The 13,795-nt window shown below is 40.4% G+C and overlaps 1 protein-coding gene across 1 annotated transcript; it reads right to left on the bottom strand.

The window, feature by feature from the left end:
• Positions 1-10,852: 10,852 nt before the first annotated feature.
• Positions 10,853-13,452, bottom strand: LOC149164975 (laccase-3-like). The gene is made up of 6 exons (XM_089431047.1): positions 13,348-13,452; positions 13,055-13,206; positions 12,478-12,722; positions 12,260-12,388; positions 11,237-12,172; positions 10,853-11,121 (listed from the first exon to the last, which is right to left on the bottom strand). Exons 1-6 carry the CDS (start codon positions 13,450-13,452, stop codon positions 10,991-10,993), a joined length of 1,698 nt encoding a protein of 565 aa, XP_089287173.1. The 3' UTR covers positions 10,853-10,990.
• Between the last annotated feature and the right edge of the window lie 343 nt (positions 13,453-13,795).

Here is a 13,795-nt window from a genome sequence, read left to right as displayed (position 1 = left end):
TGTGGTTAGAACGCAGCTTATTCACATGGGCAGTCAACCAACTCCGTGCCGTCAACCTGACCTCCAGTGGGAAAACTTTATGATAAAGTTACTTTGGGGTTTATTGTGGTTTTCGTTGTTAAAAATTAATTCAAAGGTCATAAAACCCTATCCTAGGTGTGAGGAAATCACAATACCAAAGCTCCTAAACCCAAATTAGGCCAAATTCACCCCTAAACTTAGTGAACGGAGTTTGAATGTATTTTCAGGCCTATAAGAGGTAGATTTGTCCTTTGAAAGACATTAGAGTGGTTCTTGACTTTTGTATGTAGATTTTGTAGGGCATAGGCAGTTTTTGTTTTCAGTGTTACAGGAGCATCCAAGGTCGGTTTTGGAAACCGTAAGAGGCGTTGGAAAGCTGGTTCAGAGGGCTATCTGATGACAGGGATCAAAAGTGCCTGCATTCACATTCAGTTTGGTATTTTCTCTGTGTAATCAACACCTTCTTTTCATTCATAATAAAAATGGTTGCCCATCTTGAAAGCATACTCGGAGACATAGTCCATCAGGGACAAACTCCGTCATCAATTTGCTATCTAGTATCACTGTGATTTTAATATTTTTACTTCTGTTATGCATCGATTTTATGTTTAATAAGCTGTTGTAAAGTGTTCTTTTCAACCAGTCTTTCCTCGGTTCGCATGCTTAAGCTAACATTCAAATCATTAATGGTTAATCAATTCTACAACAGTATTTAGTTTATGATCATTTCAGATCATATAATTTGGCATCAGAGCAGGTTGCACTGTAGAATTTTCCATTGAATGTTTAATAGGTCGAAGTCACAACGAGGAGAAGGAATCCTTGAGCAGATCAATCCAAAGATTGGAGAGTGACGAGTCGTTCAAAAATCAACTATGCTAGGACCTAATGCAGGTGAAAACAGTGAAACTAAGATGAGTGAAGAATAGTTTCAGCAGGTGTTCTTAACCATGTAATAGATGTTGGGAGAATTGTACAAAAACAAGAAGGCGAGAGATGTCGCTTCTTCTGTAGAAATTTTGAATAATTTAACACATATTCAACAGAGATTATCCTGATCATGTACTATTGCGGAATACATACACAATACATAAGCTCCTCTACGTTGATCATCAATATAGCAACATCAATAACAATAAAACATCAAGAGCATTCACACATTAACACAGTATGTAACCCGGGGAAAGAATCTCACTAAAAACCCCACACTATCTGTATATTAATGATTGAGGCCATGTAACATTACAAAGTAAAATGCTTATCACAAGCAATCCAGTACCAGCTCCACTTGTTACACACAATACAGCTAAGATTTGATCTCCAAATCTATTCCACTGCTTGCCTGCCTCCACTGCTCAATACCTGCTCAAGAATGAATGAGAATGGTTTACCAAACTCGTATTTCACCTCCAAAGAATCACTCACACTGTGTAAGACGTGAGCAGAGGCTATAATACTGGGCAAATACATGAGAAAACTCATTGGCATACTCAATCCCTTGATTGTGCAAGATCTGATGCACAACTGTAGTCACAACTGATAGCAATCTGATTCTCTAACACCTGTCCCTGCTAAACTGAACATGCACTGACATGCAACTGAGTTAACTGATGTATTCTATAGTTGCATTATGAGTTAATAATTAGTTTAACAAATCATCATTAGTCTATTTGCAGTTAGACTAACTACAACTAGTTTAACCAAGTCAAACTGAACACAACTCCATCAACTCCACAATCAACTCCACCAAACTCAACTGATTGAGTTCTAACTGAAGTCATGCATACAACAACTCAACTAACTCATAAGAAAAGCGTACTTCCTTCTAACAGGTGCATGGGCCACATCTGTAGCTCAAACTAAAGTGCTCCAAGAGAATAAGATCAAGTTTATAGTCCAAATATTATTATGAGACAATAATATTTGACTTTTCTATTTTTGACAGCCAGTCTAAAAATAGACTTTGATCACTCATACTGTGATCATCCACACTGTGGTCACCCACACTGTGGTCACCCACACTGTGATCACCCATACTGTGATCACCCATACTGTGATCATCCCTGCTGGGATCAAAAATAGAACTTGCGCCATAATTTGCCTGCGTGCCCACTTAGTGAAGGCGATTCTTTTCACTAAGCTCCAACATCTTGTTGCAATATCAACACTCCCTCTCGACAAGATATGGATTATCAGCAACCCCTATCCTGCCTCGGTGGTACTCGAATTTGCTCCTGGTGAGAGCTGTCGTCAGAATATCAGCATCCTGATCCTGCGTTGGAATGTATGAAAGCAACATGATCCTCTGCTGCACACAATCTCTGATATGATGGTACCTGATGTCAATATGCTTAGATTTATCATGAAATACAGGATTAGCCAATAGTTTAATGCAACTCTGGTTATCACAGTAAATCACAGTAGGATCCAAATGAGAACCGAGCAAACCAACCAGGATCTTCCTCATCCATATAGCCTCGCATGCAGCCAAACTTGCTGCCATATACTCGGCCTCTGCTGAACTGAGTGCCACGGATCTCTGCTTCCTATTGTACCAAGAAATTGTTGTCGATCCAATACTGAAGACCCCTCTTGATGTGCTCTTTCTGTCCGTTGGGCTCCCTGCCCAATCTGCATCCGTGAAGCCACATAGCTTCACCTCATCCTCCTGTCTGTACCATAAACCATATCCCGATGTGCCTATCAAGTAGCGCAATACATGCTTGCCCGCCTTCCAGAAGAGCTTGGTAGGCTTAACCATAGCTTGTGAAAGTTGGTTAACTGCATAGCATATATCAGGTCATGTATTGACCAAATAAATCAGCGACCCCACCAACTGTCGATAAACAGTGGCATCCACTTCTTCTCCTGAAGTGGCATCCTCCTTCCTCCAACCTCCAGGAAGAGGAGCATCAATAGGCTTGTAGCCATGCATGTTGAACTTCTCCAGTATCTCCCGAGCATACTTGCCCTGAGAAACAAACAGTCCACCACTGCACTGCCATATTTCCAATCCTAGGAAATAGTGAAGGAGGCCCAAGTCCTTCATCTCAAACTCTGTAGCAAGATCCTTCTTGCATGACAGTATCAACAGCTCATCACCCGTTAGAATCAATCATCAACATACAATACAATGATAAGCAACTTACCCTCCACCACAATCTGGTATAGGTTAGGATCCGCCTCGCTCTTGGAGAATCCAAGTCCTGTGAAATAGTTGTCTATCTGTGTGTACCAAGCACATGGTGCTTGCTTCAACCCATACAACGCTCTGTTGAGCCTGCACACATGCGACTCGCTGCTGAAGACCTCAAAGCCTTCGGGCTGCTCAATGTACACCTCCTCCTCAATGACTCCATTGAGGAACGCAGTCTTCACATCCATCTGATGAATGTGCCATCCCATCTGCGCTGAGAGAGCAAGAATCGTCCGTATGGAAGAATACCTTGCGACATGTGCAAAGGTATCCTCATAATCAATCCCCTCTATCTGTGAAAAGCCTCGGGCAACAAATCTTTCATTGTACTTCTCCACACTCCCGTCAGCTGCCTGCTTGACCTTGTAGATCCATCTCGAACCCACCACTGATTTCCCTTCCGGTCTAGGAACAATCTCCCATGCACTGTTTCTGACAATAGAATCATACTCTTCCACCATGGCGTCTACCCATGCGGGATCCTCCACAGCTTCCTTGAAAGAGGATGGCTCAGTCACAACACACTTGCTCATCAGAGCCATGTATCCAGTGTATCGATCAGGTGACTGTCTCTGGCTGCGTTGGGTTGTAGGTGGTCCTACAACTTTCTCTACATCTTGAGCCAGTCGCTCAGCTTCTGTCAAGCGCTTTCGCCCTCTAATGGTTGGCGTTGCATGAGTGGTCTCTTCCACTCCATGAACCTCATCCTATGGTTGATCCACGTCTTGAAGCTCATCCTTAGGAACTAATAGCTCCTCATCTGCATGCAAGTGTAGCTCCCTCTCAAGCGAACACTTCATGGCTTTCTCCTACTGAAATTTTATATCTCGTCGCACAACAGTTTTACCACTGTCTCGCAAATACACACGATAGTTGTGGGGCATATCAGTGTACCCCACAAATATCCCAACCTCTGCCGTCGGTTCTAACTTCTTCTTGGCATCCTTCGTCACATGCATGTAAACGTTAGCACCAAAAATCCTCAAATGAGAAAGATCAGGCTTCTTACCAGAATAAGCCTCCTCGGGTGTACTCATGCCAAGTATCTTATGAGGACAACGGTTCTGCACATAAACTGCTATATTGCATACTTCGGCCCACAAGTGAAGGGATAGGCCCTGATCATGCAACATTGCCTGTGTAGAACCCACAATCATTCTGTTCTTCCGCTCAGCTACCCCGTTCTGCTGTGGGTTATGGGGAGCTATGAGCTCTCTACGAATCCCTTCTGCCTTGCACAAATCCTTGAACTCATTCAAGATGCATTCACCACCATTATCGCTCCTAAGAGCCTTCACATTCTTCCCCGACTCCTTCTCAGCCAGTGCTTTGAATTCACAGAACTTTGAATATGTCTCGCTCTTCTTCTGCATGAAGAAGATCCAGCACTTACGAGAGAAATCATCAACAAAAATCACATAATACCTGTGTTTTGCTGTCGAAGCAACTGAGAAAGGTTCACACATGTCTGTGTGAATTCTCTCAAGGATCGTCCTGGCATGACTATCCTTCTCGTGAAAGGTGGCTTTCACAAACTTCCCCAAAGTACACCCCTTGCACTAATCTGACTGCGCAAGTGTGCCTTTAGGAAGCCCTGTAGTGATCTGCTGCAGTATCTTCAAGGCTCCATGGTGAAGGTGACCCAATCTTCTGTGCCACAACTTGCCATCATCCCGGCTCACCAATCCTTCTACCTTGCCCGCCATTGCTGCGCATCCATCTACATGCAACTGATAAAGCTTCCTCACTCGAACCCCTATCTTCCAGGTCTCACCAGTTGTCTTGCTGCGCAGGAAAGCCTTTCCCTCGCTGAAAAAAACATCATACCCCTTGTCTTCTAACATCGCCACTGAGATGAGATTCTTCTTCAATCCTGGAACATGCATGACTTCCTTCAATACGAAGGGTTTACCAGACTCCCTCTCAAAGGAAATGGTACCGATACCGGTCACACTGTATCTACCATCATCGCCCATCTCGATGTGCACTCCAAGATCTTTTTCCTCCAGATCAGAGAACAAATCTCTATCTCTCGTCATGTGAAAAGACGCACCACTGTCCAAGAACCACACCGATCCCATCACACTTGAAACCAAGCATGCGATCAATGAAAAATCAAGCTCGAACTGTGAGGCTAGTGCCTCTCCTGCTGAAGATCCAGCAGCCTGCTTGTTCTTCTTCTTCTGCAGACAATTAGTGGCATATTGTCCATGATGGTGATAGTGAAAACACTTCACCTTGGACATATCGTGCTTCTTACCTTTCGCACCAGACTGAGAAGCTTTCTTGCTCTTCCCTTTCTTTGCTTTGGCAGCCAAAGCACAATTCTCTTCATCAGCTCCCTTTGACAAAGATCTGTCCCTGGTACTCCACCTGATCTCCTCCTGCACAAGATCTAACCATAGTCTTTCCCATCCTAGCAATTTCTCCCGACCATTGACAGAGTCCTGATAGGAATTCCAACTCTTCCAAAGACCAAGGAGAGCCAAGCTCACCAAGTCCTCATCATCGACAGTAACCCCCACACTTCCCAGCTCACCTCGACACTGAGTGAACTTTGTGAGATACTTGGGTATACTGTCACCCTTCTCGCATTTGATGTTTCTGAGTTTATCTTTGAGTGCCATCTTCCTCTGATCGCTCTTGCTTTGGAATAATTCTGTTAATGATTTCCACATCAAATATGGAGTAGCCTTTCCATGGAGGCTGGACACAATGTGATCCTTCACGCCCTCCAACAAAATCCATTGACATTTTGCGGTCTTCTTTTGCCAAGCATCAGCTTGAGTAGCATTAGTAGGCTTTGGGATATCTGTATCTATGAACTCCTTCAGCCCGTTATCATCCAATACTGCCTCCATCCTATCCTTCCATGCAATATAGTTTGAGCTGCCCTCAAGAGCATACTCCAATCGCAATCCGTTGAAAGACATTGCTACGTTGCCACCAAGAAAACACTGCTGCAAAATCCGAATTCCACCAGCAACCAACTCAACCGCCTCTGATCTGAGATTCGTGAGAACACAATATTGCTCGTACATAGATTGACTGTATGGGCATTCACCAGATATCTCACCTTCCAAAGGAAGGATGAATCCAGAGGCTACCTGGCCCGATTACAGACTCTGCCTAAAGAAATCGAATGTAAACACTTCCTGAATAGTAGATCTGATGATCAGCAGCTCCGATACCATGTAGAAATTTTGAATAATTTAACACATATTCAACAGAGATTATTTTGATCATGTACTATTGCGGAATACATACACAATACATAAGCTCCTCTACGTTGATCATCAATATAGCAGCATCAATAACAATAAAACATCAAGAGCATTCACACATTAACACAGTATGTAACTCGGGGAAAGCATCTCGCTAAAAACCCCACACTATCTGTATATTAATGATTGAGACCATGTAACATTACAAAGTACAATGCTTATCACAAGCAATCCAGTACCAGCTCCACCTGTTACACACAATACAACTAAGATCTGATCTCCAAATCTATTCCACTGCTTGCCTGCCTCCACTGCTCAATACCTGCTGAAGAATGAATGAGAACGGTTTACCAAACTCATATTTCACCTCCAAAGAATCACTCACACTACATAAGACATGAGCAGAGGCTATAATACTGGTCAAATACATGAGCAAACTCATTGGCATACTCAATCCGTGATTGTGTAAGATCTGATGCACAACTATAGTCACAACTGATAGCAATCTGATTCTCTAACACCTGTCCCTGCTAAACTGAACATGCACTGACATGCAACTGAGTTAACTGATGTATTCTATAGTTGCATTATGAGTTAATAATTAGTTTAACAACTCTTCATTAGTCTATTTGCAGTTAGACTAACTACAACTAGTTTAACGAAGTCAAACTGAACACAACTCCATCAACTCCACAATCAACTCCACCAAACTCAACTGATTGAGTTCTAATTGAAGTCATGCACGCAACAACTCAACTGACTCATAAGAAAAGCATACTTCCTTCTGACAGCTGCATGGGCCACATCTGTAGCTCAAACTGAAGTGCTCCAAGAGAATAAGATCAAGTTTATAGTCCAAATATTATTATGGGACAATAATATTTGACTATTCTATTTTTGACAGCCAGTCCAAAAATAGACTTTGATCACTCATACTGTGATCATCCACACTGTGATCCCCCACACTGTGGTCACCCACACTGTGATCACTCATACTGTGATCACCCATACTGTGATCATCCCTGCTGGGATCAAAAATAAAACTTGCGCCATAATTTGCTTGCGGGCCCACTTAGTGAAGGCGACTCTTTTCACTAAGCTCCATCATCTTGTTGCAATCTAATGCAGGTGAAAACACTGAAACTAAGATGAGTGAAGAATAGTTTCAGTAGGTGTTCTAAACCATGTAACAGATGTTGGGAGAATTGTACGAAGACAAGAAGGCGAGAGATGTCGCTTCTTCTTCAAAGACATTGAAGAAGGACAAAGTTAAAGGGAAGATTGATAAACCACCTTCACCTCCATCATCTCCATCATCCTATTCTTCTTCTTCTTCTTCCAGTGTAGAATCTAAAACGGAAAAGAAAGTTAAGAAGACATCTCTTTTTAAACTTGATGTTAAATTTGAGTTACTTGTTTATGATGGCGAAATGAATCCTGAAAAGCTAGATAACTGGATAAAGCAGTTAGAAATGTATTGTCCCATTCAGAACATTTCTAGCGCTAAAACTAAAATTCAGTTAGCTACACTTAGAATTAGGGAAAAACTTTAATTTGGTGGGAAGGTAAAACTCAGATAGATGTAAAGAGTAAAGGAAAAGTCATCTCTTCATGGTCTAAGTTTTTATAATCTCTTAGGAAATAGTTCTATCCTTTAGGATACATGCAGCAAGCTGTTATCGATTGGCAGCATCTAAGGCAAGGTAAAGGGAAAAGTGTTCAAAAGTTCATAAATAAAGCATGGCACTTGGTATTTCATTGGATACACGTGAAACTTTGTTAAAATACATTGGCAATTTACATTCATTTTTGCACCATACATTATTGATGTTTAATACTGATGATTTTGATGAAGTGTGTGTTCAAGCCATACATATTGAATCAAGTGGCAGACCATTCAAGTTTTCATCGCAGTCATCCAAAGAGTTGGAAACCAAAGATTCCAGTGATAGTAAGGGGAAGAACATTTCGAAGAGAAAGAGATCAACGATTGTTCAGAAGGAAAGACCTACTTGTTCTCATTGCCAGAGAATCATTCATGATGAATCTACGTGTTGGAAACTTCGTCCAAAACTTAAGCACAAAAAGTTCCGTAAGGATAATGATGAAAAGAAGGCCATTGCTGCAGTCCAACAAGATCTAGGTTTAGATTCAGGTGATGAAAGGATGATAACTGCCATGGTTACGATAGGTAAAACTTCTAAAACTGGTTCAAGTTCGAAAACTATTGCATCTTCTTCAAACATAAATCCTTCACATGAGGATAAAATAGTTGAATTGTTTAACATAAGGATAACTTCTAAGAATACAAAGATAGACACAATGTTTGACACTGGATCACATGTGAATCTAATATCTGAATATTTAGTTAAAAGTTTGGGTTTGGAAACATGGAATCATCCAAGACCTTACCCATTAGGATGGCTAAATAAATCAACTCAGATAAAAGTCACCAAATAGTGTCAATTAAGATTTTCCATAACAACTAATTACATTGATGAAGTGGAATTAAATGTGGTTTCAGTAGACATATGTGGAGTTGTCTTAGGAAGTCCTTATCTTTATGATCATGATGCAGTATTTTATAGGAGAGAACATAAATATCACCTTAAGAAAGATGGTGTTGAATTTATTGTCAGGGCACATCAAAGTAAAAATAACTTGAATTCAGTTAATGATAATCAGATGAAGTGATTAATAAGTTCAAACAAGCAGTTTGTAATCATGTGTGTAGATGATCAACATAAAAATCAGCATGATTCTTGTTTAAGTTTGGAACTTAACAGTTGTAGGGATACAGGTTAGTATTGGGGAAATTCAATGTTCGATTTCTCTTGTATTGTGTCGCCATGCATGTCTCGAACAGTTTGGAAACCTCTTTTCAAGTGGAGAGAAAACCTATTTGTTTTCATATCAAAGCCTTTTTTAAAGCAGTTTCAAAGTGTTTAATGGGAACATATCCATCAGAGGAAAGTGCTAATCAATGGAAACATCATGTAATAAATAAAGGAAAAAGTGATTCAAAAAAATCAACAACTAACTCAATACTTTCAAAGAAAAACTAAGTTGCAACAAATTTCACCTTAGAGTTCGATAGGTTCAGTGCAGCAAGTTCACTTAGTAAACATGAATCAGGAAAGTATGTTAAATCAAGTAGCTCATTTGATGTCGAAAGTCTTTGATTGTCTCTGTTATTCCGCAAAATAGATTGTTTATACAGGTTGATGGTATTAAAAAACATCCAGTAGAGACTGTTTTCAAAGATTGTGAATCACTAACTCATGATTCTTCGTGGAAAGAATTCAATTTTCATGTTGATAACAGGTCGTTTGCGCATCGTCACAAGTTGTTCATACTGTAGATGGAAGAAACATGTCACTGAATCAAAAAGTGCCACGATCAACATCATCAGGGTCATCATTTGCAGGTGATTGATCGAATGTATTGGTACATCGTCAGGTGAAGGTGGAAAGGGAGGGAGTTCTACCCTCATCGACTATTTGTTTATTCAAACCTTTGCGGTCCAAAAGCTTTCAAGTGGAGAGGAATGATCCAGAAGGATTTCATTGATTGAATTGTACAGGTGTTCAAGTGTCATCATCATTGTTCAGTATCATTGTACTTCAGTTCAGCTTCGACAGATTAATAGTGTTGGTTAGGGATTAGGTTGTTCAGGTAATGTTCATAATTTTCATGGCATTCAGTTGATATGGGTTGCACCTGGCTGTCGACTTGAGTTCATTGACAATTCTGCTAGGAATGGTCGACAACATGTGTTTTTGTCGTTCGACAAGCAGGATTCGGTGTCGACATGTTTGTGTCATCCATCACAGAGGTTTGATATTTTGTGAAGGGTGTTGTCACAAATGTTGTTTTGTTGATGATTCATATGTGGTTTTCTGTCGCTTTGTGACAATAATTGAAGAAGGTGTTTTTTTAATTATTTGTTTGGGTTAAAGTCTATAGAAACATGCAACTCTAAATATATAACATTTATAAAAGAATTATAAATGTGTAACATTTATATAATATTTGTTTTAATAATAACAGTGAATCTATGGAATAATGACACTGAATTGGAATTTCCCAAATCTCCAAAAATTCTTATCCAATTTTATTATAAATAAAAAATAAAAATTCAATAATGCTTATAGAAATTTAATAAAAACTAACAATCTCATGCTTATAGAAATTTAATAAAAACTAACGTGAATTCAATATCCCAAAATGACCATCCTTACCAGAAGAAAAAACAATCGTAGCCTATTCATGATCCGTTAGCAATCCCTCAAAATAAAAACAGTTCGCCTTCATGTTTGAGGTTTATTTTAACTACGCCACTAATGGCCGTAGATTTTAAGTCAATAAGGATCCCTCAATGAGTCCAGATCCTTGTATTCGTGAAGTATTCTGATATGGTTATTGATATTTTTATTTTAACTACGCCACTAATGGCCGTAGATTTTAAATCAATAAGCATCCCTCAATGAGTCCAGATCCTTGTACTCGTGAAGTATTCTGATATGATTATTGATATTTCCTTTTCTTTCTAGCACTTTGGAAGGTCTACAGGAGGAGGTTCTAATGTTGCCAAGGGACCACGACCGTTCTTCACTAGGAACACCATATTCAATCCCCATGCTAAATGGTCGTCTAAATGGCAGTGCAGAAACCACACTCCTGTCCAAAGAACGAAGATAATTTGCATTTAATATCGAGCGAGCTGTAATTTAGGAATAAAATCGGCAGGCTAATAATAAAATTGAAGAGCAAATGAGTTTATGTATGTATATACCTGGATTGTCAGCTTTGAATCTTATGGCAACCCACCCGCTTATTGGAGCAATCACGGTGTTGCGCTGTGGAGGATCCACCAGGTTAAACTTAAGTGGGTCGGTTTTTGGGTTATAGTTCCCGAAACCTTGTCCCACCACGTAAAAATCATAACCATGAAGATGCATTGGATGGTTCTCTGCCACTAAGATGTTTGTTGTCTGATACACCAGCTGTACTGTTGAGTTGTAGGTGACAACTCTCACTTTTGTTGCGAGATCAGGAGCCCAAAGTCTTTTGGGAATATCGTCCCCTGTATAGTTGAATCGAAGGGGAGGTTTTGATGGAAAATCCCTCATAAACACACCATTAATACCGAAATAATAAGCTTGCAGCAGGGCCACGCTGGGCAGTACAAAGGACATGTTGTTCATGCTCGCAGTGAGCCTTGTTCCACTGGGGCCTTGACAGGTGTTTCCAGCTTCACATGGAAGTAATCCCAGTCCCACTGTGGCGATGAGGCTGTCATCTATGCCATGTGGAACGTCCACTGGGAACTCTTTGGAATTTAGGCTTCGCAGTGCTGTACTAAATCTTGTAACGACCCCGGTGTCATTGTAGTATGGAAGACTAGGTAAAATGGGGCGTGTATTTTTGTGTCCCACGTAGTCAAAAATTGCTGTAGTTGTAGTGTTATCGAATGCTGCCTGATTGTTATAATCTCGGGCAGCCATATAGTATCTGCCCACTGGTTGGTCGGCGGTGACAAGAACATCGGTAGTCTGACCGGGAGCAATGACGATTACATCTGTTTTGTATGGCTTGGTGTAGGAACCATCGACAGCCACAACTGTAAATTTGTGGCCTGCTATCTTGAAAAAGTGCGCACTATTGAGTGCAGCATTGACCATCCGTAGAAGGTAAGTTTCTCCTTGTTTTACAAGAAACCGAAATGTCCCTGCATCAACAATATGAATAAGTCAATATTAAACCAACCAATTTATATAATTTCAATACCTGATCTATGAAAGGAAAGTATTAATACCTGCCCTAGAGCAGTTATACAGGTCTCCTGGCTGTCCATTTAGGGTATATGCATCCGACAAATTGGGCGCACCACCAGTGCGGAGTGCTTCGTCTATAACCGCGATAGGGTCACCGTTCCACCATTCTCCTGTTCCATTACAGCATTGCTTTTAATCAATATTAGCCATTGAACATACATTAATGATTTCTCTATTGAAGATCAAAGCAACTCATTACCTATTATAAGAGGAGTTTCCCCATGGGGTTTAGGAAAGGGATATGAGCTTTCTTTCTTAGGGTAGATTACGAAAGCTCCATGCACAGTAGCTAGGAGCCATGACACATGAGCATGCCACCACAAGGTTCCTTCTTGATCAGTAATGTTGAATCTGTATGTGTAACGTCCACCAGGTTGAATGGGACATTGTGTAATATATCCAGGTCCATCAGCCCACCCTGTACGCAGCTGCCTCACTCCATGCCTGACAGATATAAGGACGAGTCTTATAACATATACCCATCAAATATATCTGTAAAGACCGCATCTATACGCATCAAATATATCTATAAACCGCAGCAGATAGGCAACGCATATCCATTATACAGATTCACCTTAAATATGAGTTGTTAAGTAGTATTTCGTTTAAGTTATATATCGATGTTTCATAAGCAATGTTCATGATCATGAAGCTTTAACATGCCTTTAGCTAAACCTTCAATAACAAAACCTTGACCTGACAACTGTCATTTAAGGGGAGTCTATATAATGGATAGGAGATCTGCGGTTCTTCCCATTAAGGTTAGAGTGACATACCAGTGAATAGTGGCATTATACTTGGCTCTGTTATAAACTTTAACAATAAGACTGTCCCCATTGCGTACATGAATCGTTGGGCCTGGTAGCTGTCCATTGACGACGACTAATTCATACGTCTTGCATAGCCTCGTAATATTCTTCTGTTCAAGCTGTGTAGGCATCCAAACATCAAACATTAAAGATATCTACTACTTGCATAGCCTCTAGGTGAAGTCTTTCCTTCTTTCCTTTTCCAAAGCTTTTTGGCTCTACAGACCTAAAACTTCAAAATGACTAATTAACAAACTTACGATGAAGGTATATCTGTGGACGTCTGCGTTTGTGATGGCAGCCAAACAAACAACAAATGAGATTAGAAAAACAAGCCTGAACGGACATACTGCCTGCAATGACATTATTACGACCCTGAAAATGGTGTATCTAACTAACGTCCTTAACTGTCTCGACAAATCAAGGAATGAATCGTTCAGCGACGAGTAACAGCACTCGTCACTGGATGCATTAGTGGTCTGTGTTTCTGGTAACGAGATCGAATATATATATGAGACCAAAGTGTTGTAGCAAGTTGTTAGGAATAATTTATTGTGGAACGACAGGACAAGTGGCATTATCATTGATCGTGAGGAACGGTAGAGGCTTTCATTTTCTGAATTTTCAATCCAATCATGATACCTACTAAGAGGAAAATGTCGCAGCTCCATAGCTGGCATCTCCACATTTCTTATCTTTTATAGATAT

The sequence above is a fragment of the Pinus tabuliformis genome, chromosome 5_1, assembly GCF_031772625.1.
Source record: "Pinus tabuliformis cultivar Carrire ecotype Pingquan chromosome 5_1, CPIR1, whole genome shotgun sequence".
Classification (NCBI taxonomy): domain Eukaryota; kingdom Viridiplantae; phylum Streptophyta; class Pinopsida; order Pinales; family Pinaceae; genus Pinus; species Pinus tabuliformis.
Note: the sequence above shows the minus strand (reverse complement) of the source record. Positions and strands in the feature narration are given on the sequence as shown.